At 34.6% G+C, this 26,101-nt stretch overlaps 3 protein-coding genes across 32 annotated transcripts in view; all 3 read right to left on the reverse strand.

Moving 5' to 3' along the window:
* Positions 1 to 7,553, reverse strand: part of LOC18096801 (uncharacterized) — a 92,884-nt gene extending 85,331 nt beyond the window's left edge. For 10 of the 29 annotated variants that reach the window (XM_052451070.1, XM_052451065.1, XM_052451063.1 and 7 more), the window contains exon 1: positions 7,232 to 7,553. In XM_052451070.1, coding sequence (XP_052307030.1) covers positions 7,232 to 7,306 — 75 coding nt within the window. In that variant the 5' untranslated portion in view covers positions 7,307 to 7,553. Of the gene's footprint in view, positions 1 to 5,240; positions 5,828 to 5,922; positions 5,967 to 6,048; positions 6,227 to 6,317; positions 6,503 to 6,584; positions 6,647 to 6,756; positions 6,845 to 6,974; positions 7,068 to 7,231 lie in introns of all 29 variants that reach the window. The other 19 variants (XM_052451054.1, XM_052451057.1, XM_052451085.1 and 16 more) reach the window with 8 other exon arrangements.
* Positions 1 to 12,557, reverse strand: part of LOC112327026 (glyoxylate/succinic semialdehyde reductase 2, chloroplastic) — a 31,545-nt gene extending 18,988 nt beyond the window's left edge. The window contains exons 1-12 of one of the 2 annotated variants that reach the window (XM_052451089.1): positions 12,229 to 12,557; positions 11,097 to 11,178; positions 10,849 to 10,914; positions 10,523 to 10,598; positions 10,397 to 10,452; positions 9,589 to 9,673; positions 9,413 to 9,473; positions 9,130 to 9,182; positions 8,986 to 9,056; positions 8,824 to 8,896; positions 8,172 to 8,276; positions 7,892 to 8,096 (exon numbers count right to left, since the gene is read on the reverse strand). In XM_052451089.1, the coding sequence (XP_052307049.1) occupies positions 7,938 to 8,096; positions 8,172 to 8,276; positions 8,824 to 8,896; positions 8,986 to 9,056; positions 9,130 to 9,182; positions 9,413 to 9,473; positions 9,589 to 9,673; positions 10,397 to 10,452; positions 10,523 to 10,598; positions 10,849 to 10,914; positions 11,097 to 11,178; positions 12,229 to 12,418 (1,077 nt within the window). In that variant the 5' untranslated portion in view covers positions 12,419 to 12,557 and the 3' untranslated portion in view covers positions 7,892 to 7,937. Of the gene's footprint in view, positions 1 to 7,701; positions 8,097 to 8,171; positions 8,277 to 8,823; positions 8,897 to 8,985; positions 9,057 to 9,129; positions 9,183 to 9,412; positions 9,474 to 9,588; positions 9,674 to 10,396; positions 10,453 to 10,522; positions 10,599 to 10,848; positions 10,915 to 11,096; positions 11,179 to 12,228 lie in introns of those variants that run through there. The other variant, XM_024598242.2, reaches the window with a different exon arrangement.
* A 4,419-nt stretch (positions 12,558 to 16,976) lies between these two features.
* Positions 16,977 to 20,413, reverse strand: LOC18096800 (heterogeneous nuclear ribonucleoprotein 1). Its single transcript, XM_006385360.3, has 6 exons — positions 19,911 to 20,413; positions 19,715 to 19,755; positions 18,424 to 18,587; positions 18,189 to 18,291; positions 17,933 to 18,102; positions 16,977 to 17,827 (listed from the first exon to the last, which is right to left on the reverse strand). The coding sequence occupies exons 1-6, from the start codon at positions 20,138 to 20,140 to the stop codon at positions 17,279 to 17,281; spliced, it is 1,257 nt and encodes a 418-aa protein (XP_006385422.3). The 5' UTR covers positions 20,141 to 20,413; the 3' UTR covers positions 16,977 to 17,278.
* Between the last annotated feature and the right edge of the window lie 5,688 nt (positions 20,414 to 26,101).

Raw genomic sequence — 26,101 nt, forward strand, 5'->3', positions numbered from 1 at the left:
GTTGACAATCAGAACAAATGGAGCGAGTTTTATATGGAATTGGTAAAGAAATAGCCTTATTGATAACTGGAAATGAAGCATGTCCAAGACGATGATGCCAGATTTGGGAAGACACACGAATACTAGAGAAAGCTTGCAGCTGAAGATGAGCTAATGAAGCTGAGAAGTTGTAGAGTCCATTACTGAGGGGGCCGCGATGTAGGATATTCCCCGAGTAGTCCTTCACAATGAAGAAAGAGGCATGAAACTCAAAGAAAACGTTATTGTCTAGACAAAAACGTTGAACAGATAACAATTTTTTTTTAATATCAGGAACAAGCAGAATTTGATTAAGAACAAATGATTTAGAGGGAGAAGATATAGTAGAAGTGCCACTGCGCATAATTTTTAGACCTGCACCATTAGCCACCTGAACATGATCTTGTGTATCATGGCCTGTATGGGGAACATGAATATTGTTCATGTCATTGGTGAGATGATGAGTGGCTCCTGTGTCGGAATGCCATTCTTTATCCGGTTGCAGATAGTGTGCAGCAAGCAGTGCTTGTGGTTGGTTCTTGGAATTGTGTGGAGCCTGATAAGATAAATCAAAGCGATGATAGCATTTGCGAGCACTATGGCCTGGTTTGAAGCATACCTGACAGATAAGAGATTGTGATTGGTTGGAATCATGAAAGTGAGAACGTCCTCCACGTCCCCAACCACGATAATTACCCCGATAATGATTAGAGTATTGAAATGTTCCAGGTTAGCAGTTGTATTGCTGGGGTTGTCTGGTGACCAAATTGGCAGAAGCGGCAATTTAAAGGGGTTGATTATTATGATTGATCTGTGATTCACATATGAGAAGTAGAGAAAAAAGTTCCTCCAAGCTGACAGGAACAAGCCATGAGGAAATTGTGGAGGCCAGGGAATCATACTTCTGGCCAAGTTCAGCAATAATATAAGTGATTTGTGAGAGGTTGTCCAGCAAGGGCAAGCTCGTCAGCCATTCTCTTGATTGAGAGGAAAAACTCATTAGCTGTCAATGCACCTTTTCTGGCATTGGCTAATTGAGTTCAAATTTGGATCACTTTAGCACGAGAAAGGGAGGAGAAATTGCGCTCAAGTGCAAGCCATACCTCACGTGAGGTGGTGTAGGACATGACTTGAGTGAGTACATCTTCTGTGAGGGAGGAGTTGATGGTGGCTAGGATTACGGAATCCTGACGAAGCCACTGTTGATACTGAGGATTTGGAATTTTTTCAAGGATACCTATGGTGGAGTCAGAGAAATCGATTTCTTTTGGTGGAATAGAGATCGTGCCATCAAGATATCCATAAAGGTCATGACCGCGAAAGCATGGTAAAGCTTGAGCTTTTCACATATGATGGTTGGAGGATTGTAGTTTAACAGTAATAGTAAATGGGAAATTGGAGAGGGTTGGGACATTAACGGGAGCAGTGGAGTTTGAGGAGGATGAGAATGCCATTTAGAATTTAGAGAAGAGAAGACATTTGTCTTTTTAGGGGCTCTGATACCATGAAAACTTTACAGAAACTTTAAAGAAGAATGCTTGAATACTGTTGTATTTTCGTTGCTTAATATGTGCATGTACAGAGGGTTTAAATAAAGGATAATGCTAACTATTGTCCTACATATGTGCATGTATATCTGATGAGTTCAAAATTTAAACAACAGATACAATCTTGTTTGATTTCAAAACTTTGAATATTGGATAGCTAAGCTCCTGCAGATTTGGTGGTTGTTGCAACATGTTCATTCTCTTTGACTTGTTCTTCTACACTGCTTATGCAATGTAGGTTCGTCTGCTGCCTTTATGTAACTACTACTGGGTTTTCCCTGCTGCTGGAGTGGCTGTTGTTGCTGCTATCTGCGGCCTCTTCTTGTAAATAGCTGAAACTTTATACTGCTTGTTTGCAGGTTGTTTCCTGTTGCTGGGTTTTGGTTTGCTGGAGTTGGGCTCCCCTCCTCTAGCTGTGTGTTTTTGTTGTTCGCCATGGATGATTGCTTTTCAGTGGAGAAGCCTTGTTGTTGTCTGCTGGCATGCGTCCAGTTGTGGCCATGTGGTAAAGTTTGTGCTGCTGAATTGTTTTGCTACTTTCTGCAACCCTGTCTATGTAGCTGATTGTTAGGCTCTGTAATATTTTGCTTAAGGAAGCCTGTTCTCCTAGCCTCTATATGTACATGTACATGCCTGTATATTCTGACTTGTTGGTTTCCAGCTTAGTTTCGTTTTGATCTATAAAATTTCTTATATTTGATAAAAAAAAAAAAAAAAAAAAAAGTCCTCCTTCTCTCACTAACAGACCCAAATTCCTTCCTCAAATCCAATCGATAATCGACCCAAAGACAAGCCAGAAATAGTTCCTAAATTCCTTCCCAAAATCCAACCAATATGCACGTGGAGTACATGTTCTGACATCCTAAGTGCTTGACAACACACCAGTGAAAGATTCCCACATGCCAACATTTTGGTATATTGTTTTCAGCAATTTCTAGTCCATGATAGGGGTTTTTATAGGTTTTTTTTTATCCTTAACAATTTTTTCTTGTGTAAGAATGATTTATTTTTATGTATAGGTTGTTTAATTTTTGCAAATGTGCTTGATTCGTGTGTATGGATTTGTATGGACTATTTAGCTGGATTGTTTAATTTTCATGGATATGCTTGATTTTTGTGTATGGATGTGTTTAAATTTTTGTGTGAATGCGTTTTATGTATGGATGTGAGCTTTAATTCAAGAAAAAAAAACTATGCTTAACAAATTTTTTATAAAAAAAAAAGAACAATATGAATATTTTCGCATGAGTATTTTTTTATATAAAAAAAAATTGTTTCTTGTTTTTTTAGTTGTTTGTTAAAAATAAATAAATAAAAGATTTCTTGATTTTCTATGTTCATTTTTTGTATATACTTTCTTTCAAAAATTAAATATGATTGAGGTGCTATATTTCCAAAGTAAATTGTTTTTCTAATATGAATTTGGATATGATTTTAAGGGTAGCTTGGAAATACTCTATTGATTTACTACTCCATTATATAGTAAACCACTATCCTACTAACATATTCAACAATATTTTTTTAATATATATATATATATATTGTTCTAGTCTTTGTTTGCAAATGTGCTTCTTTTTCTTTCTTTTCATCAATGTTGGAGAATCTTTTTAGAAACATCCAGGTGTTAGGATATATTAACTTGTTCGTTGTGAGTAGGTTTGGGATGAATCAATGTGATCCCATCAAAACTCATTGAGAATGAGTGATGACTTTCGGTCTCATTGAAACTACCCAAAGAAAATGAGTCAAAGCCCAACTAGATATTCATCATCCTCTCGGGTCTAACACTCGCATTCTAAAAATGAAGATTGAGTCTTGTTGCGTGTTCCAAATTCTAAATCACTGTCTTAGGTTTTAGTCGCCCTTTACCATATATGTGTGTGTGAGAGAGAGACAACACTTTTTTTATATATAAAAAAAAAAAGGTATATATATAACATGTAAATATTGGTGTAGTCTTTGTTTGCAAATATGCTTATTTTTCTTTCCTTTCACCAATGTTTGAGAATGCTTGTTTAGAAATATCTAGGTGTTAGGATATATTAACTTGTTTATTGTGAGTAGGTTTGGGATGAATCAATGTGATCCTAACAAGGTTTATTGATGGCGAATGATGGCCTTCGGTCTCATTTTGAAACTACCCAATGAAAATGAGTCAAAGTCCAACTAAACATTCATTATCCTTTTAGATCGTACACCTACATTCTAAAATAAAGAATTATGCTTCGTTGTCGGTTCCGATCCCAAATCACTACTTTAGGTTTTAATCGTCATTTACCATATATATATATATATATATATATATATATATATATATATATATAGAAACATAAAAGGTACTTTTATCATAAAATGCAAACGTGAAGCATTATATAAGTGTTTTGTATGCTGAAAATCAAGTAGCCATGGATTTATGAAGTAAACTTATGTTTTGTATGATTCAACACGTTATCTTTGTTGGGATAAAGATCAAATCTGACTTATTAAGGTATAACTGACCTTGTGGTGTCATTCGATTCAATTCCAATAGTATTGGTGTCTTGGGACAGGTTTCTATTGTGTCACACTTCTCAAATTTGATTTTCATCTTTTTTAGGGAAGTATCATTTTTATTAGGGTTACTTGACCACGTAATAAAGAGATTTGCATCAATATTTTTATCATAAAATCCACACATGAAGTAGTTTATCTTTAAGATGTCTTTGGAGTAATTTTTATTTTTATTTTTTTATATATAATTAGCCTTTATCTAATAATCTCTGAATGACTAGTTAGAATTTTTAATTATCATAAAATTAGATGGTATTTTCTTTTATTATTTTTTCCTTCAACTCACCTAGATGTCCCATGCGACACTTCACAACATTGAAAATCAACAGAGTGATTTGTTTAAGCATACAATATCAAGCAGTCATTAAATATCAAGCAGTAATGCATCATATTGATCAATGATTCACACAATATACACAACAATATATAATAATGCATCATATTGATCAATGATTCACACAATATACACAACAATATATATAGCATACAATATCAAGCAGTCATTAAATTAGATACACTGATAGACATTATTTCTAGTTTCACTCCAAATGCATAGCTAACGAAAAGAAAAGAAAAGAACATTGGCCATATCGATATATGTAGATGATAGATAGATAGTCAATGCCAGAGAGCTAAAGCTTTTGGTCAACTAGGACCGATGATGCTACAATCTTTAAGCTGCTCCTGTCATTTGTGTGCAAGTGTGATCCAACACTACTGTTGCTTGCACTCAGGAGGGTGCTCCCTTTGCTGACCTTTCTGAATTTGTGCCCCTCCAATCTTCTGCAATTAATAAAACCAAATCAGATTTTCTCGGAACTTTATACACAGAACAACAGATAGCATAAAAAACTAAAATAATGAAATATCAGTTGCAACTTGCCTTGTGTCCATCGGATGACTGAAAGAATATTGCAAAGAAAGAAACAGTGGAAGAATATGTTAGCATCTTCAAAAATATGGAAGTCTAATTTATCAAATTGATGCACTTTACCTTCTTCCAGACCTGTTTTTCTTCCTTTTCCTCCTCATCCTCGTCTTCAACATCCTTCTTTAGACCCCATTTTCTTTCCTTTTCCTCATCCCCGTCCTCATCATTGTCCTCTTTGATGTCCTTCTTCACACCTTGTTTTCTTTTCTCTTCTTGCTCAGCCTCCTTGTTGCTTGCATTGTCCTCCTCATCCCCATCATCATTCTCCTCATCTTCAGCCTCATCATCATCATCCTTCTTCAAGTCCCATTTTCTTTCCTCATCCTCATCCTCATCCTCATCCTCATCATGGTCCTTTTTGATGTCCTTCTTCACACCTTGTTTTCTTTTCTCTTCTTGCTCAGCCTCCTTGTCGCTTTCATTGTCCTCCTCATCCCCATCATCATTCTCCTCATCTCCAGCCTCATCATCATCATCATCATCCTTCTTCAAGCCCCATTTTCTTTCCTTTTCCTCATCCTCATCCTCATCATAGTCCTTTTTGATGTCCTTCTTAACACCTTGTTTTCTTTTCTCTTCTTGCTCAACCTCCTTGTCGCTTTCATTGTCCTCCTCATTCCCATCATCATTCTCCTCATCTTCAACCTCCTCCTCCTCATCATCATCATCATCATCATCACCATTGCCATCATAATCTATACCATCTAACTCATCTTCCTCGATAGCCTCTCCAGTAAACCATGACACAGCATGTGGAATGATTTTGTCCCGAATAATAATACTATCATCCACAAAAACATGTCCATATCAGAGAAAAGGAGAGAGAGATGCACAGAATAGACCCAATGAAGTTCACATAAAGAATGTGGGACTTACCCTATATTGTAGTCTTGTTTTAGCCGGTCCTGAAGTTCATCATACTGTGAACACAAGAGACTACGACATCAATTAACATATCAACAGTTACATTGCTTTCCTTGTACATAACGAAGGGGAACTTACATCATCATCATCTAGCTCATCCTCATTCTCAGGGATCTGAGAAGTATTAAAGAATGTGAAGAAACTTTCACAGTTCTTAATTGTCATGGTGGTTTTGGTCTTCTTTGACACCATTCTTTGTTTCCTCTTCACAACCTTTGTCGTCAAGCATTTCTCAGGATACCATTCAATTTCCGTCCTAAAAAATCAGATGAAACATTATAAGAAGGAAAATTAGAAAGGAAGAGAATAAAAACTCTCAGCACAACAACATTAATATAATTAACTACCCAATTGCTTGACTCAAAATAGGATCAGATTCATCAATTATGTGATAAGTCTTTGTCAGGACAGAATTTTTGAAGTAAGGACAAGGGTTGAAGTAAAACTCCAGCTCGAACCCCTCAGGATTTTGAAGTCTCGACCACTTGATATCTTTTATGAACTTTAGGGCTCCTTCATCTTGTCCCTTAATCTATTGCAAGAATCAATTGATAAACACATTACACAGTGATCAATCCAAATGGAAGAAATATATGTGCGCACGCCTTGCATACCTCCTCTGCGAGTACTTCATGAGTTTTCATTGCAGTGAGCCAGAATTCAGGCACTCCTTTCTCTGCATTGAAGAAGTACTATACTCTTAAGTTCAATATAAGGCATTGCTTTCAAATACTCCATGTATGTTTGCCAAAAACAAGATATACTGTTAAAAATATACGCTAATACCTTCTATAGCTTGATCCTCTTTTATGCTATCTAATTCAGCAGACATAACCCCGTCAACTTCTTTTAGACCATTCACAATCTCATATCTCTGCGCCGAGAGCCCATCAAAAACTTAAATTAATTACATAAATACGGAACAAAAAATTGCAATGCATGCTACCTCTGATTCAACATTCACGTAACACATGCAGCAGTATTAATGCAAAGACAATACATACCTTAGTGTATAGTGGTTGATAAAGCTTGTTGTATTTAGCTTCTAATGCCTTTCTCTCCTCAAGAAACTGTGCTTCCAGCTCATCATGTTGGCTCTGCAGAAGACATCAATTCGCGTATGTAATTAAGTATGTCATGATCATCTATACATGTAATAAAACTTAACAAAAATGTTGAAAACTGGGCTATAAAATAACACAAGCTTATGAAAACATAAACAGCACAATGTTTCTTGTAGAAAGTAGATAAATACACCAACCTGAAGATGTCTGAGACACTCCACGTGTTTGCTGACCTTGGGAGACGATGACACCTTCATGTTATAGTTACTCATACGGGAATGTTTGGGGGATGGGAAAATAAAATAGCCTAGAAAAGGAGGGAAAGTGAGTTTAGTTTTCTCTTATGAGGGAAGGAGATGTCGATGTGAGCTTACAGGTTTTTATTTATAAGTTGAGAAAGTGATGTGTTTCTTGTTGTCATGACTTTGGTATCTATCTGATGCTGTTAAGGGGTTCGAGCATACAGCCCATTGGAATCGATTTCAAGTTTAACTGTCAAGTAAAGCCAGGAAGGATCAGCTTCAGGATGAAATTAATACCAATTTTTCATCTGGGGCAAAGCAAAATTCACTCATGTCACTTTGGAGTTTAGAATAGATTTCCACTTTAAGTAAAGTATAGATAGGATTCTTTTATCTTGTTTCGTGGTGTGCATTGTTTCTTTAAGTAAAGTATAAATTACTCCTTGTGGTTTTTTGCAATGAATTTGTCCATCAATTATTAATTATGGTAAATTCCTTGTTCAGAAACTATCAATAGTCGAGTTTAGGGACTCCGCAGTTTTTTTCCGACAGACTTGTACAGAAAGAAGACCACAAGCTGGTGATGATGACATACAAGAAAACTCGAGATCTCAGGTACAAGCCTCTCCTTCGTAACCAGGAAAAAAACACACGAGTTTGCTCAGGATTGCACTTTTCCTTTCAGTGCTTCAATCACTGCTGAAAAATCACTATCGCTAAGCCCGTGACTTTTTGCTACCTTGTATAGTTCATTTGCAGCTGCTGCAATTGGAGTGGGTTGGGAAACAGATTCTGCTAATCCCAGGGCAAGTCTCATGTCCTGAAACCATTGACTTCATTTTTGAGATGACAGCGTTGATTTAAATAGTGTCTGCAATTTAGAATATCTACAAACCTTCTGCTGATGCTTTAAGGGAAAAGCAGTGGGGTATAGAGATTTGACCATTGATGGACCTTTCAGCGAATACATCGGTGCACTAATGGCACCCTCAGACACTACCTGCAATTTCACCTATGTAAGAAGATTCCTAAGAGGCTTCAATAGATGCCTTCAAAAACAACAAAATAAAATAAAATAAAAAAGATAACATCATTCTATATACTAGAGGCTTTTAGTTTTACCAACAAAGACAAGGAAGAAGAGTGCACGCTTTAATTTTAAGAGTTTTTCAAGCCAGAACACCTAACAAATGAGGTCCATTTTGGATGTACTCTTCCATTAAGTGCTGTTATTGAACAAGAAGGGTGCAACACCTTGATTCATTTTGACCAAGGAATTTTAGTTAAGCATCATTCAGAATCTCTCTCTCTCATACACAAACAAACGCAGACGAAGAAATAAAGCAGACTGAAAATCAACGAGTTTCTTCATTTATTTTCCAGAGAAACGGCAGAGCAATGATTATCATTGTGCATGTTCGAATGAGATAGAAAGAACAAGAATAATCCAATAAAAAGCAAACAAGAGTATGAATTCAGTTAATCTTCATGGGATTTGATGACAAGTGACACGACATAATCTAACAAGATTTTCTGTTCACAAATACCTCAACCAGTACATTTGGGTCCAGTCCTACTTTCTCGCTGAGAAGCAATCCTTCAGAAAAGGTTGCCATCATACTGCAAATTGTTGAAAACACCAGGTGTCACAATATAATCCAGCACAGAAGCAAAACAGAAAACAATTGACAAAAGGAACTCGGTAGAACCTGCCCATGATCATGTTGACAATAAGTTTCATTGCAGCCCCATTTCCGACTTCCCCAAGGTAAAATCTTGACTGGATATTATCAAAAAATCCATGTGAACAATAAAGTGTGATTAGTTTCCAGGAGAAAAATAGGATACAGTACCTTCCCCATGATATCTAAGAACGGAGCGACTGTTTCATACAGAGATTTGTCACCTGAAAGATAGCACATTATGCTTCAGTTTCTAGCAAGTGATTCACTATGTTATGCAGCAGAGATAAAAAAAAAAAGTATAGGAAAAAATACGAGCAGACAATAACAATATTGCGGAAGAGGTATGAAGCAATCTTATTAGTGACCAGAAACTTTTAAAATTTCAGTAGTCTCTACATCATCCATAAATTTGAACTTGTGGAGGGAGGACAAATTTAAAATCACTTTCAACCTGCAGTAAGAAATATAAGTTGCCCATCTTCTGCTGGTTTCTTTGAGCCAGAAACAGGAGCCTACAGGAAAATAATGTAAAGGTTACTGGAAGTTCTCTTAAAATGGTTATCATGCAACTTGATCGAACATGTCTTAGTTTCAGTAAGAATAGTTGCGGTGAGAACAGATTTTCACTTCCAAAAATGATGCCCCGGAAGCTTTGATATGTCCACAAATCAATTTAGAAGTCCCACCATCAACAGTTGAAACATCCACATACCTGTCCATCATGCAGGCAGATGTGACTTAGGAAGATAGAGAGAAAAAAAAATAGCTTCAATAAGGCAAATGTAGAAAACCAGCTGAGAATAATGCATTGTTAATCCTTATCCATTCTCATATATCCTCTGATCCAAGCCAAACCAGGTGTGGATTTAGGATTTTATCTCTGTTGAAAATCAATTGTGAATGGTGAATGTACTAGCAAGCACTTGACTCTTACAAGGTATTAGGAAGGATCTTCATGCTATTAAATAAGAAAAGGAACCATATGAAAGGCAGTTTCTAGGATATACTTCTCTGTTTTCTTTTGGTTCAGTAGAAGTTTAAGTGGGCCTTGACCTTGAGCTACACGAGGGAATCAGCCTCCCCAAATACCTCCCACCTCCCCTCTTGGGAATTGAAACTAGAATGATTGGTATGGTGGTACCGTGCCAGGTGAATTTTTGAGCTAAGCCAACTAGTACCCACCAGATGATACTTCTGTATCAACATATAAGTTGGATCTTTTAAGTTCTGTTAAGAAGTGGCTAATTCTCCAAAATGAACACCAGCAGCTAGCAACTTGCACATTGAAATGCTCAAATGAATGTTGAGCAAGCAACGACATAATCAAGTATTCACAGAAGGTGGTTCTAGTATGAAGCTAGGAGCAATGACCAATGGGAAACGATCTGAAGAACATATAAATTCCCTATAATGAGAAAGAACAAGGAGAGAATACCCTTTTCCTGGACCCATACCACTTGCAGCTCCATGCTTTCCACATGCAACCTCCACCTGAAATAAGGCTACTATTGGCTTCCCAGAATGAAATACTTAGGAGGCAATTAAAATAAAACATACTCACTGCACATTCTGGATCAGCAAGCATTGCAAATGTGACATCACAGGCTGCAGTTACTTCCTCGGGAGAAGGCTTATATCTGCATAAGAAAACAATTTGTAAGATTTCTTCCCTGCTTCAATCTGTAAAAGATTGCACTCTGAAGAGTTGCAGATGAAAGCATCAAGAGCAATTAAAAAATAGCTAGATTCCTGCTCCCGGAATTAAAATGAATGCTGAGTCATCCTAATTTCACTTGTTTCAAGCGTCCCATTTGGAGGTAGTCCATGACCATTTCGAAATTCCAAAAATCATTTACTTCATAGGCTGTATGTACATTAAGTGCTTACTTTGCTCCCAAGCTGATGAGAGGATCACATTTGCTCTTGGTCCTGTTCCAAACAGTCACATCACACCTACAAAATGCCAAGTATGGGATTAAACTAAACAGTCCAGAAAATAAAATTGGCTCAAGATAGCCCAATCTGATAGCTATTTTATTTTTTTTCTTCTGTAGTTCCTGATTATGCAAAAATAAAATACACTGCATCCATTTGATTCTGTCATTCAAACAGAGTAACAACAAAATAAATCATACCCGGATTTTATAAGATTCTGAGCCATTGGAGAACCCATAATTCCAAGGCCTAGAAAGCCAATAGTATTTGGAGAGCCACCATCTGCAAATTCAGAAAAGGGTTTGGTTAGAGAGGGTAAATACACCAAAAACATGTTTTTATACATGAAAAGCAGCTTAACTGATAGCTAAATACAATCACGATTATCTGTTAGAACATAGTTCAAATATAAAACCCATGCTTTATTATGAACAAACAAATTAATGAGGTATTCTAACAAGAAGGCGGTCACAGTGAGACTGCCCCCGGCACATCATCATCGTAAACAGTTTGTCTCCTGGCACTGCTGCACTCTAACAGGTTTGTGACACCTCGTCATTTTCCATTTTGAAGATACGAAGAACAATACCTTCGATGTTCAATGTGCATGTGCCATTGCACAGTGCTAGTTCCATTTGCAGTTGCATAAAACTATTGCTTTTGAAACCTCTGGTCAGATTCAAGAATTTTACAGACCAAGCATGCTCACAAACAATTCTGTATCCACAGGCACATTGCTTTAGCACTAACAACCCCATCCTTCAACATGTATTCATTATCTTGGTATACATGCAAAACGAAGCAGCTTGTCCTGTATAGCAACCATACTGCTAATTTTGCAGTTCTAGTACCAATGTGTATTTGCACTGTGCCCCACTTCATCCATCCATCACAATGTCTATTTCCATACGTTTTGTATAAAATTTACGGTCACAAATATCATTATCTGTATCAGATCACACCATGTAAATTCTCAATTTGTTCTTATCATAAAAAAAAAAGAATACATGTGCAGGAAGGACTAATGTTTCTGGTTTGACTCTCGTTGCTCAACTTGAAAGACATCATGAAATGAATCTCAATCTGCAATCTCCACGCAAATGCAGTTTTCAAATCCCATTCAAGTTTGAAGGCAAACACTTCAATTACTAAACAAGTGAATTAAGCGGGAAAAGCCAAGGAGCCACCTGTTAATACTTTCTGAATCCTTGACATAATAGTAATTCAACCTAGTTTGGCGTGATTAAAACACAAACCCCATAAAGTTTCGCAGCTCAAGTTGCTGAATTGTACATAAAGAAGAAGAAGAAGAAGAAGCAAAGCAAAAAATACCATTAGCAGGAGAAATTGAAGCTTGGGCAGAGAAGGGCTTGAAAGGTTGATTAGTGGGAAAAGAAGAAGCGATGGGTATTGGTCTAAAATGGATGGGAAGTTGAGCGCAGAAGCTTGAACACGTTGCCATGGAAGCAATTGATGATGATAAGAAGAGATGACCGTTGCTGGCCTTAAGCAACAAGGACATAGTCCCTTCCTTGTTCGCTTGTTACTGCTCTCTTCCCTTTCACTTTAAACGGTTGTCTGTGTCCAAACCAAAGCTAAGCTCGCGTTTCTATGCAACCTCTGCATGTTAGCAAGGGGATAAAGAAAAAGATAGAGGGTCAGTGAAGTTAAGGGGTCCGCTCCCTTTTCTTTTTCATTTTTTAAGAGAATAGCTAATTTTGGTCCCTGTAGTTTTATGGAAAGGTCATTCCTCCCCTTATTTTCATTCTATTCAATTTCCCCCCTTCATTGGAAGAATGCCAAATGAGACCAATTAATAAAGACATTCAATCTCCGTCAATTATTGAAATGGAGGAAATTGACTTTTTAGAAGAAAAAAAAATAGGGGGTTCTCTCTTTCTTCTTTTTTTTTTTTCATTTCAACAATAAATGCAATTTTAATTTTAATTTTTTTTTATTAACATGGGTGTTCGGGCTAACTTGCACGCACCTTAACTAATCTCACGAGCCTTGAAGTTAACGACTATATAAATCTCTGATAGCCATCATATTAGCAATTACAGGGCTCGAATCTGAATCACAAGAAAAACAAATCTCTTGATCTCAAGCTCTTACCATTCAGCTTCTATAGGTAAAAAAAAAAATTTCTTTCATTAGGAAGGGATTGTAACTGGACTGTGACCTTAATATCTTGATATTGAACAAGATTACCAAAATTTCACGTATAGTAAGATAACTAATCTAAATTCGAGTAATTAATTAATTTTGAGGCAAGAAAAAAAATACACCATTTATTTATTTATTCAAATTTGTCGCATCATTTATAAAACTTGTTTGCAATAAAACTAAGAACACACATTGTAAATAAAAACAATATCTATTTGCAACTAAACACGAAAATGAAGGTTGCAATTAATCGTGAATATTAAAATCAACTAAAAATCATGATTAATTAAGATAAAGCAATTGACCACAATAACAAGAGTTTATATAATTGATTAGAAGGTTTAGTTCTATTTCCCTCTACAAATTAAATTGATTGTTGGAATTTTCAAAATATATAAACACAATAGAAACATTAATTTTAAAATTTCTTGAGAGTTTTAAGAATCTCATTAGACAATATAGAGTATTTAGGGTTTGTAAGAAGATTACCTGAAGATCACAATTTCCTTGTTTCTGGGTTAGATAAACTCTTTAAGGTTAGGTTGTCGCAAACCACAAATTATTCAATTGTTCAATCTCAAATAACAATTCATTCAAATCACTAATTCAAAAATCTCTTAAACTCTTTTAAGAGAGATGAATTGTAATGCTTGAGTGTTAGGTCTTTCTTTTCTCTACTTTGCCTATTTGTATAGGTGTATCTGATGTATATAATATGTTTCTCTTTGATCTTTTGATTAAAAAAAATGTAAAACCAAGAATTTTATTTATAGAAATACTCAATCTTTCGTTTAATTCATGAAAAATATCATATATTTTATTTCAGGATTGTTTTAGAAATTTATGGATTTTTATAAGTCTAAATATTGATTTTTATAAGTCTAAATATTGTAATCCCAACTATAAATTGATTTCTAGTCCATAATTTCTAAAACTTAGTTATAATCAAGTTATATTTGATTAATCATCCTAGTTTGATTTTATATCATTGACTTTTAATGTGTCTTACCTATTAAATTTCTAATATGTTGGTCTTAATATAAATAAAAATCCTAATAAAAATAGGATAAATAAATTAAACAATTTAATTTATTACAAATTTTATAAATTGATTAATTTATATATGAATATCGAGTATATTATCTAATAACATGTCATAATCTCCTAAATATTTGGAATATCATATGTTGTTGAACTTAATCTTTTAGTGATTATTTACTCAATGTAATTATTATCCCTTCATCAAGAATATTTTGATTTAAACATTTGAGCACGTAGTGTGTTTGCTCTATCAAATCATATTTGTTCTAAAAAATATAGTCATTGATTATTTGAATAAGATTTGAAATCTTATTCCACCTTTTGTAGGTATTTCTCAATTAATACTATTAGAGAAAATATGGAATATTTTTTTCTAATTCACCTAGATGGTGAATCCTTTTTTTATTACTCAAATACCTTAATATAATTTATATTATATCCAATATATTTTTATTTTTACCCTTGATTAAGCCAACATATAATTAAGATCATGATATCACATTCCCTATATAGGATAACTTGGTGATTTTTAATTTAATGATCACTTACACAACTGTCACATGAGTCTTTCTATAAATATAAGTGATCTCTCTATATATAATCGTCATAAGAAGTAGTAGGACACTTTCTCCCCCATATTCCTATGAACTTAATGAGTGGTTTTGACTCATGATCTTAGTGTTTTGAGGAGTAATCCCAACCATGCTCTCATGTTCAATAGTTATGCCCTCATAATCTGGACACTCATTTCTCTCATAAAGTCATGATCGTAATTGTCGTAACAACTAGCTACACTGTTGTGTAATTGTCAGTCTATGCTACCGAGTCTGTTGTGTTTGTTGTTTGCCTTAGACTATCCATTGTCCAAGTCCAAACTTGAATCAGCACACTACTCGCATAGGTCAATGCTACCGATTCTGCCACTATTTCTGAATCTGACATTGTTCCATGGACTGTCATTGTCCATTGTCTTTCCAGCAATGTTTTCGTCAATGTATTCATGCTGAATTTTTATTTCGTTACAAACATTACAAACAAAGATCAATCTCGATATCAATAGGTTGATCTTAAATAATGGAGTTCAATAAAAGGTGTTTTTTTTTATTTTAAAACGTAAAAAAAAAAATCAAGGCCCATGAAGTTTTTTAGATTCAATTTGATTTTTTTTTTAATTTTTAGGGTGATTAGATGGTGATTTAGAGTTAAAATGGGCTTACTAAAGTTTCTAGGTTTTTCTAAGGTATTTTTTTTATGTGAAAACAAGTTAAAAATTAGATTTTTAAGGCTAAAAACTCGAACTTCATTTTCCAATCAATAGATATGACAAAAAAAAAAACAATAAATGGAATATCATTTGCTTAGGCGAACCAAATTTTATCCATCTCTTTTTTCTTTTTTAATAGGTAAAAATATATCGTCTATCCTTTTTTTTAAAAAAAAAATCCAACACATGAGCCTAGCTTCCAAACCTAGGGTGCCTAGTCATTTTGCTTCCAAGCCTAGGCTCTTAGGTTTTTTGCTTTCAGGCCAGGTATGCCTTGTTTTTTTAAGAGAATTTTGATCCATCATGTTTTATTTTTTTTGTTAATTAATTATTTTTTATAAATTTCTTTTAAGATAATGTTTATAAAATTGTTCGGTGATGTCATAACTTTTAAATAAGATTATAGATTTTATGGTAATATTAGAAATTGTCTTATGAATAATTATATATGAATCTAATATATATAATTTAAAAAAACAACTTTATTGTGGAATATTCAATGAGAATAAAATATATATTTTATTATTTCTTTATTGTAAACATTTATATAATTTTCACAAATTAATCATTCTTTTATTTTTTTCATACAATCACATAAAAAATATAGATAAGTTTTAATTTAAAAAAACTTTGCTTTTAATATAAAAAAAAAAAACATGTTTTCATCCAAAAGAATAAAATACATGAATAAAAGCATGATATTTGGACTTAAAAATATACTTTTTACTCGATAATGTAAATCATTGGAATTGTTACAAATATTTATTTGAATTTTCACAAATTTATATAAATATTAATACCTAGCTTTTTTTTATTATTTTGTTTTTTATTTAATATTTAATTAATATCATCTCTCATTTTTTTTTAAAAATAGTTTAACTATTTTTTAAACAATAATAAATCATTTGGATGGTTTATATAATTTCATAATACATCCAAGAGATTATTGTTATTTATTTTTAATTTTTTTCCAATTAAATTTAAGATGAATTAGTTATGTTTACATCATGCATTATATGTAATAGGAAACCTCTTATGATAAATATAAGACAATATATAAAATAAAATAAAAACAATTAAGATAAAATATTTGTATTTGTATCTATTTTAACTTCTTACTAAAAACACATTGACTTCCCACTTTAATCTTTAATTAAAATACACAATTTTATGTATCATCTTTCCATTACAGATTCCATTCCTCTGTAGGGTTCAATTTTAGAGTGTGTTTAAAAAAATAATAGTTACTTTACGAATTATTTTTTTTAAATAATATTTTTTTATTTTTTAATATTTATTTTTTATATCAACTATCAAAATAATCTAAAACATAAAAATAAATAATTTTAAATAAAAAAATTGAAATTTTACAAATATCCATTTGGACCACACTATCAAAGAGGGGCTTAAATATGCTTACTTACGATAGCAGACAGAGAGACCTCATTAATTAAATTATATGATTAATTGACTGAAATTAATTCCAGAAATATCAAATAAATACATGTACATAAACAGATCCTCGAAACAATGGTTAGCAGCATTGGTGCAATAAACCTTGGTGGTTGGTGCACAGAGTGGTCAGTGACATTGATCAACTCAACACAAGTTTAAAACAAAGTTCTATCTAACGGTAAAACTGACATATTGTACAAGAGTTCCAGCTAAGTTGTATTTTTTTTTTTTTTTTTAACTCTATCAAGGAAGGAGCCGATAACCTAGGGCCAAGTACCATAATTTGAATTTGCGTTTTCACAATTACAAGAAACATTCTATAACCAATTCAGTCTCCTTATAAACGATAATTGCAACAGAATATCCATCAGTTTTCTGAGAACAGCCCCTACCCTTACCAGGCATGTAGATGACATCCTTCATATGAAATTGCCAGGATTTGATGCCATTGCCTCGTTACTTACGGTAAGGATGATACCTTCCAGTAACAGCAGCACCACCATTTGCACCGCCAGCATACCCCTTATTACTACCATAGCCACCACCAAGAGCATCGCCATTGTCATACCTTTTACCGCTGCCAAAACCATCATCATCACCAGTTCTCCCATATGCTTTACCACCACCATACTCGGCAGCATTATTGTAACTACTTGGAATGCCATAACCACTTCCTCCATAGACACCAGTTCCATACATCATTGGCCCACCAAACCCGAAACCATAACCATATGCACCATAACCACCATAAAAACCAGCAGTGCCTGCAGGGTAGTTTCCTCCATAACTCCCATAACTCCCATAACCATCATAGCCACTATACCCATCATATCCTCTGCCCATTTTTCGACCATAACGACCTACAGAACTATTGCCAGCACCAAAGCCACTCGCACCATTGCCAGCACCAAAGCCACCTGCACCATTGCTGAATCCAGTATAAGACTTTGCTGTACTGCCATAATCACCACCAGTTCTCTTTGGTTCAGCCTTCTTTATTTCCACCTAAAATTTATATTGAAGGGCTTGAGCTATTAAAATCTCACAAGATCATGCCATAAACAACCAGTAGGATGACAGGAATATCTATTCAGCAGAAATACAACCTACCTGTTTACCACCAAGCTCATGTGTTCTGCCCTCTGAAAAGATTTGTTCTACAGCATCTTCAATGTCAAATGTGACAAACCCAAATCCCCTAGACCTTCCAGTCTTATGATCTAGCATAATCTGGTGGTCTACAATGCTACCATAAACAGAGAAGTATTCCTTTAACTCATCTGTAATATGAAAATACAGTCAAGGGAGCACATAAATTTAGCTCGTTCAAAAAGGGAAATTCAATATGAAAATTGAGCTATGCTACCTTCAGTCAAAGAAGGTGGTATTCCACCAACAAAAATTTTCTTTGTTCTTGTTACTCCTTTAACGTCCATATCTTCCCTTGGAACTGTCCTCTTCACTTCCACCTGGAATAAGAATACAACAGTGTAAGCTCCAAAATACCAAGAATTCCACCATTTATAATGAAAAAGCAATGAATAAAATTATCAGCGCCTTAAACATCTTATGCTGTCAGGAAATAAGTGAGTTAATGTTACCGCTCTGCCATCTATAACATGGTCTTCCTCCAAAACCCTATCAGCAACTGCAGGGTCAGCAAATGTTACAAACCCAAACCCTCGTGGCCTTCCAGAATGTCTATCAGTCATTATTACAGAGTCCATGACTTCTCCATACTTGCTAAAGTAATTAGTGAACGTTTCTGAAACCAAAAGGATGTGATAGATATTAGCACAGAAGAGAGACAATTCTACCCAAGGAGAATTTTATGATAAAAGATGACAAAACAGGCCTAACAGAAACAATAAAATGGTGGAAAATGTTGAAGGAGAATTTAATGGCCTAGGATAACAAAACAGAAAATATACAAATGATGAAAAAAAGAAAAGACAACATGGCTGCTTGATTTTAAGCTCATTGGTCACAATTTCACGCATGAAAAATAGTTAAACCTGACACTGGATCAGTTCTCATCTATCCTCATCTTCTATTCAATTTCACTTAAGTACTAATAACATTAGAACTATGAACAACACAAGTCCTTTGGCAGTGTACACATGCAAGCGAAAGCTAACAACTACCCTATCCATATAGCTGTAATCATGCTGTAGAACTAAGCAGCAATCCTTCACAGGTGGAAGGCACATATTCTTCAAATTTCTTGACTTAGTGTCAGAAAACTAGCTTGCAGCAATTGAGAAGGCAGATAACCAATTACCCTAGATTGTGTTCATAAGAGATTACTAATACTAAACTAGCTTGCAGCAATTGAGAAGGCAGATAACCAATTACCCTAGATTGTGTTCATAAGAGATTACTAATACTAGAGGTTGCACAATTCCTATTGCTGATGGAATTTGATCCAAGGTATGACCTGCCAATACGAAATATAACAGACCATTTCCAAAACCATTCCATAGACTTACATATAATGCAACTACACAGCTAAATTCAATATCTATAATGCAATCCACAAAGTTCTCAATTGTTAGTCACACATACAATATCCAAACTCTTCCCATTGTGAAATATCAGGCGCACTCAGCACCACAAGTCAATGATTACACCTCAAGATGGCACGTATATTTCACAAAAAAACCAAAAGAAATGAAACAAAAATATGTAGCCATGATTCTTTAACACAAAAGTAACTAGATAACACCACATGTATTACAAAGCCACACAGAAAAAGCTTGCAATTAAAACTGCACCAAACAAGTTAGCTATTCGAAATACAAGCCACTGTAGGAATTCAAATGCTCAATTCAATCCTACAAGACATTAATAATTCTAAAACAACAAATTATTAAAACAGTAAAGTATTATTACCTTCAGTAGTTTCCCAGGAGACACCACCAACAAAGAGTTTTCTACCAGCAAAAAAAAACCCACAAATTATTTCCCCAATCACAATCATTTTCAGCAGCGAAATCCGCAATCTGCTTTTGATTTAATCTAAGCCTCTAAAAGAAGAAAACACCAAAATCCCTACATGCACAGAAACATTACAAATTTACAAACTAACCCTGCAGAAGAAGAGTCACGATTGTGATGATGATGATGATGATTCATTGATAGGTTTCTTTCAATTCCTCCACTACCTATGTCCCCCTCCTGCTGTTGCTGTTCTTCCTCATAAAAACCTTCTTGCTGCTGCTGCTGCTGCTGATGCTCTTCGTCACTATGGCGGTTAAAGGCAAGGACGTTATCTCCATATTGCCTCTCTTGCGGTGGATAATCATAATCCATTGACATATTTTTGACCTAATCAAACAAAAACCTGCAAAAGTACCACCTTTTTTTACGATCTTGCCTAACCCTAACTACCAATACCCTAAAAGTAGACTCGCCTAGATTGATTGATTCAAGAACCCTACTAGCTAGGGTTTTGAGGAAGCAGAGAGAGGAATTGGGATTCGATTTTGGAGTTGCAGAGAAACCCTAGGTTAGGCTCGCGCAAGGTGCCGTGCAAGAGAGCGAGTGGAGAAGAAAGAGAGTAAGTAATTCAATTTGAAATATTCGATTTCTGGAGGTGGTTTATTTTCTTTATATTGATTGTTGGAGTGTCAGTGTTGAAGTTGAGCCTGGAACGGCGTCGTTTATGGCATAATCTAAAAGCACATGCATGCCCACCGTTGGACGGTCAAAAATAAAGGTCAGGCCAAGCCAAATTTCAAGTTCAACCACAAATGCATGAAATATGGCCTCTTGGACTCATATAAAATAAATGTTCACAATCAATCCCTTTTTTTTTCCCGTGAAAACTCATGAATCTTGATTATATTAAAAAAAAAAACATTTGTGAATAATTTCATATATTATTAACATGAATAAAAATCATTTATTGGGTATTGATGAAGTGCTCATCATGAAAAACTTACAACGTGATTAAGTTTCTCTTGACCGAGTTCTAGACTAATAATTAGAAACTAGGAACCCTCGTATACTTAAGTTAACAAATACAAGAGAAATGTGTGTGTGAAAAGAGAAATATATGTGTAGAGAGTCTATAACAAATGATGAGAGTAATATATTATATCAAGTATGCTCGAGTGAGCCTATATGAGCTTGTCTTCTTACATGGTGACTTGTGGAATATATAAATATCAGAGGTTACATAAGTTTGCCTAGTTGAGAGGAAAAATGATGGGGAATATCTTTTTTTTTTAAAATTGAGTTATTGATTGGTGTTTCATGTTTATCATTGATCAAGATGTACGTGATTAAGTAAATCTTATGTATTGAATGCACACCTACCCACGTAAAGGTTTAGATTTTTCTTTTGATATAATTATGTTTTTCATATTATTATGTTATTTTTAAATGTTATTTATATTGTAGGTTATTGCAGTTGTTGTTAATAATCTTACGAACAATGATTCTTGAATTCCCTTTTTGAAAGGGGAAAATTTTTCAAATTGGAAAGACAAAATCTTTTTAACATTAGGGTGTATGGATTCGGACCTTGCATTGCGTTTAAATGATCCTATTATGCTAATAGAATCAAGTTTTGCTATAGAAAAATGGCACATGAGAGGTGGTAGCGATCTAACCGTTTAAGTATGATGCTCACAAAGCCAATTTGTTAGTTCTGATAAAGTATTGGCTAGCACCCTTATGAATAAGTTGTCTATGAAACATCAGAAAACAAGAAGTGTGCGTGAACACATTATAAAAATGAGAGATATTGTTGCATGGCTAAAAATGAGAGAAAATTCTAAAGACTACAAGTTTTATTGTCCCTCATACACTCTTAGAATTGCTGAGGCAAGAAATGCGAATTATAAAAAATGATGAATCTAATGAGAGTTCTATTCCTCAAATGATACAATGGAAGGAGACACGAGATCAAGATAATACTCTCATGAATGAAAATGCCTTGGTCATTCCCTAAATATATCAACCTCTTGATATCTTGGAGGAACAACCAATTCAAGAAATACCACCTCAAGAGGAATAAGTCATTATTGAACCAAAATTTCAACATCTGCACATTAGGGGTGAAAGTGAATGTTTTAGAATATCTTCAAGAGAAAGAAGATTAGTCATTTCAGATGACTATCTAGTATACTTAGAATACCCGTGGCTTGTGCCTTGCTTCGAGTTGACTTTCTAGTCGAGTTTTAAAAATATGACAATAATCATTTCTATCTTTACGTTGACCTGAGTTAATGGTCTACCCACCCTATGACTCAAGCCCAACCCTGGGTCAATATCCTATTTGGGTTTGAAAACTATGATAATAATCATTTTTTTCCTTACGTTGACCCAGGTCAATGGTCAACCCAACCTGTGACCCAAGCCTTGTCCTGGGCGACCTTTAAGTCAAGTTTTAAAAATACAATAATAACCACTTTTATCTGTATTTTAACCAAAGTCAATAGTCAACCCAATCCGTGAACCATGCCTTTACTTGGTCGATCCCCTAGTTAAGTTTTAAAACTATGATAATAATCATTTTTATCTTTACGTTGACCTGGATCAACTCAAGTTAACTCTTGTGCAGAGAATTTGACAAGTTTGTCCTTCTCCTTTTAGTGGGATAAGAATTTCTCCACTAAAACAATGTTGGATCGAACAAAAATTGATTTTTATACTATTAAAAGGTGCATCAAACAACTTTACAAAAACATTATCATGCATGATCCATCTTTCTCGAGCATACCAAACACTACCTTATTACTATCAGTACGTTATTCATCAATCCCTGTAAATACTTTCAATTTGTGTATTTAATGCTTCCTGTATTGAAATAAAAGAATTCATAGATAAGGGAAACAAATCTCCTTCTTAGAACTTCCTAGAGCTACTAAAGAAACTCTTTTATGATGGATTCATGCACTAAATAGAAACCCAGCTAAATTCACTATCCAACCTTTACCTTTTATGTACTAAACCATGTATTTCATGTAGACAAACTATCATGATTTTATAACTTCTCCACAAGCTTGAAAACATTTTAAGTGTTTACTTCATCACATTTTAGACTGATATATTCTAACAATTTGTTAAAACTTTTGATGTATTCTCCAATCAAGTAGATTGAATTTCAGCCTTTAATTAAAGCACCCCACCCCCTCAATATCTATCTATCTATGTATCACTACTAGAATTAATAGTTTTACCAACAGAACTTTTTGTTGGTATTTATACTAACAATCTGTTGGTACAAAATTTACTGACAGATTTATGAACGGAAACCGTTTGTCAGTAATATATTTGTCGGTAATGTCATTTCTATCAGTAAAAAAAAACACCGATGGTTTTACAGACGGAAAATGCACCAAAAAAATCACCCGCTTTAATACATCAACATAATTATTTCGTCGGTGATTGACAGTGGCATTTATTGTAATTTTATTCCAACACTCTATAAAATACCGACGAAAATAATTTTGTCGGTGATGTAACACTGTTGTAATGGCATATGAAGTAAATTGTTCCCCTTGCCTCTGGAATATATTGACGAATTATGTCTGTCGGTATATTTATCGATAAGAATTTAAAAAAAAATTAAAAAAATTTTTTGAACAAAAAAAGAAAATAATTAAAAAAATAAAATTGAAATATGTAAAAATAAACTTGAATAATATAAAATCCAAATATTCATTACAAATTTATATGTTCAACTAAAAATTAAACTAGAACAATGGCGGCGCTCGAGGAGCAAAAGGAGGAGGTTGGTCGTTCCTGGGACCATATGGTCAAAAAAAAGGGCACACACGTACCCCTCATCTGTGATTTCATGTCTATGACGATTTGACGGGGGTTGTTCATAATCCATCGAGAGTTGCTTATATTTTTCGATGAGATGAGCCGTATGTTATTGCAAAGCCATGAACTCCTATGACTGGGTGCTCGATACTAATTGCGAGCTCCCAACGGTTGAGACACCACGAGTCGCCTATAAGTTCTCAGCTGTAGTGTTAGAGAGTCCAAACACCTGATTTCTATCGGGTCCACCAGACGATCCTACCTCCATCCACAAATCTAGATTGAAATCCAGGTGGGTCGAAAGATCATTCCCATATCTCTCTCAACCGGCTATTATATGTCTCCTGGAAATAAAAACTAAAATCATCAAATTCAATTAAAAAAAATAATAACTTACAAAAGAAAATGGTTTAACGAACATACCACAAAGTGTTGAGCGTGGTTGTCGACGAACTATTACACCTCTTTTTGGCGGTCTTCATTCTGCACGTGTGTTTCTACAAAAAACTCCATTGGGCTCGGCTCACGTCCAAGAGTCATAGCCTGTAAGAAAAAAATATTGCAAGTTAAATATATTTGTAAATAACAAAAAATTAATTAACGATAGATATGATTAAAATTAATCTTACCATCCATTTCTCATGCAAAATGAAAGGAACGGAGCCGCTGGTGTGTGTGGTAATCGAGCCCTGAATTTTTCGGCTCTAGTTCCCCACAACGGATTGCGAGTATCGTGTGAAACGCTTGGATGTCACCATTTATGTTCTTTCCGTACCTGTGATTTGTTGGCAAGAAACGCCAATGGCAGTAAAAAATGACGTTTTACCCTTGTTTGTTAGCGTGAATGTCTTGTTATTTTCCATATAGTATGGATATGCTAGTTTTCCATACGTGTTCCAACCAGAAACCATCTCATAAGTCGAAAAATTATTGATAGTCCACATCAAAGCTGCCCTCATAAGAAAATTATGTTTCATCGATACATCATAAGTCAACGTGCCGGAGAACCACAACTGCGTCAACTCATCAATCAACGATCAAAGAAAAACATCTATATCTGGCTCAGTCTATTAGGACCAGGTATGACCATAGATAAAAACATGAACTCTGGCCTTAAACACATCCCTGGTGGCAAGTTGTAAACCGTTAGTATAACTGGAAAACAAGAATAAGGTACAACAAATAACCCGAATGGATTGAATCCATTTGTACATAGCCCAAAATGAATGTTCCTTAATTCAGCTGACAAGTGAGAATGCACATTGTTAAAGTGTTTCCATACTTCACCGTCGGAAGAGTGCACCATCACTCCATCAATCGCATCATGTGATTGATAATCCACATCAAAGCTGCCCTCATAAGAAAATTATGTTTCATCGATACATCATAAGTCAATGTGCCAGAGGACCACAACTGCGTCAATTCATCAATCAATGGTTGAAGAAAAACATCTATATTCTAGCTCGGTCTATTAGGAATAGGTATGACCGTAGATAAAAACATGAACTCTGGCCTTAAACACATCCCTGGTGACAAGTTGTAAACTGTTAGTATAACTAGCAAACAAGAATAAGGTGCAACAAATAACCTGAATAGATTGAATCCATTTGTACATAGCTCAAGACGAATGTTCCTTTATTCAACTGAAAACTGAGAATGCACATTGTTAAAGTGTTTCCATACTTCACTGTTGGAAGAGTGTATCATCACTCCATCAACCGCATCATATGATTGGTGCCATGTCATGTGCTCTGTAGTCTTTAGTGACATAAATAACCTCTGCAGTCTAGGTGTGATTGAGGAGTATCTAAGTTTTTTATGTGCTCTAAGAGTCTTTTCCCTGTCAGTTCTGGGTTTATAACGGTAATGCTCATATGTCCTGCACTTGGTCAACTCGGCATTTTCAAGGTAGTATAGCATGCAAACATTTGGACACATGTCAATTTTCTGGTATCTTAGATCGAGGGATTTCATCATGGATTTAGCAGCATAAAAGTTCTCTTTCAGCTTGTTCTCTTCAGGTAAAATGTTTCTCACCCATTCAACAATTCTGTCATAACTAGCCTCACTCAACTTATAATCCGACTTGATAGTAAACACATGTGCAACGACTGATAATTTACTATGATTTGTGCAGCCATCCTATAATGGTTGTGACTATTCAAATAGTAAATTTACTTACTTAAAATGAAAAAATCGCAATAAAATTATTGTTGTGACTGGAAAAGTCAAGGAAAGATAAGTTGTGTTGAGGGGAAGAAGGAGAAATGAGGGAAGAGAGGGTCAACCACGTCATATATTAACTATTACCGATAGAATTACCGACATAATTATTCTGTTTGTCAATCTGTCGACAACTCTATCAGTATAAGTGACACGTCACTGTATGACTTTTTCTGTTTGAATCCAATTGTAATTTTATCGGTAAAAACATCCACAAAAAATTACACATTATCATGCCTTTTGGTTTTTTTAAATTCTTTTTATTGCGAATGGGATTCC

This window comes from Populus trichocarpa, chromosome 3 (assembly GCF_000002775.5).
Source record: "Populus trichocarpa isolate Nisqually-1 chromosome 3, P.trichocarpa_v4.1, whole genome shotgun sequence".
NCBI lineage: Eukaryota > Viridiplantae > Streptophyta > Magnoliopsida > Malpighiales > Salicaceae > Populus > Populus trichocarpa.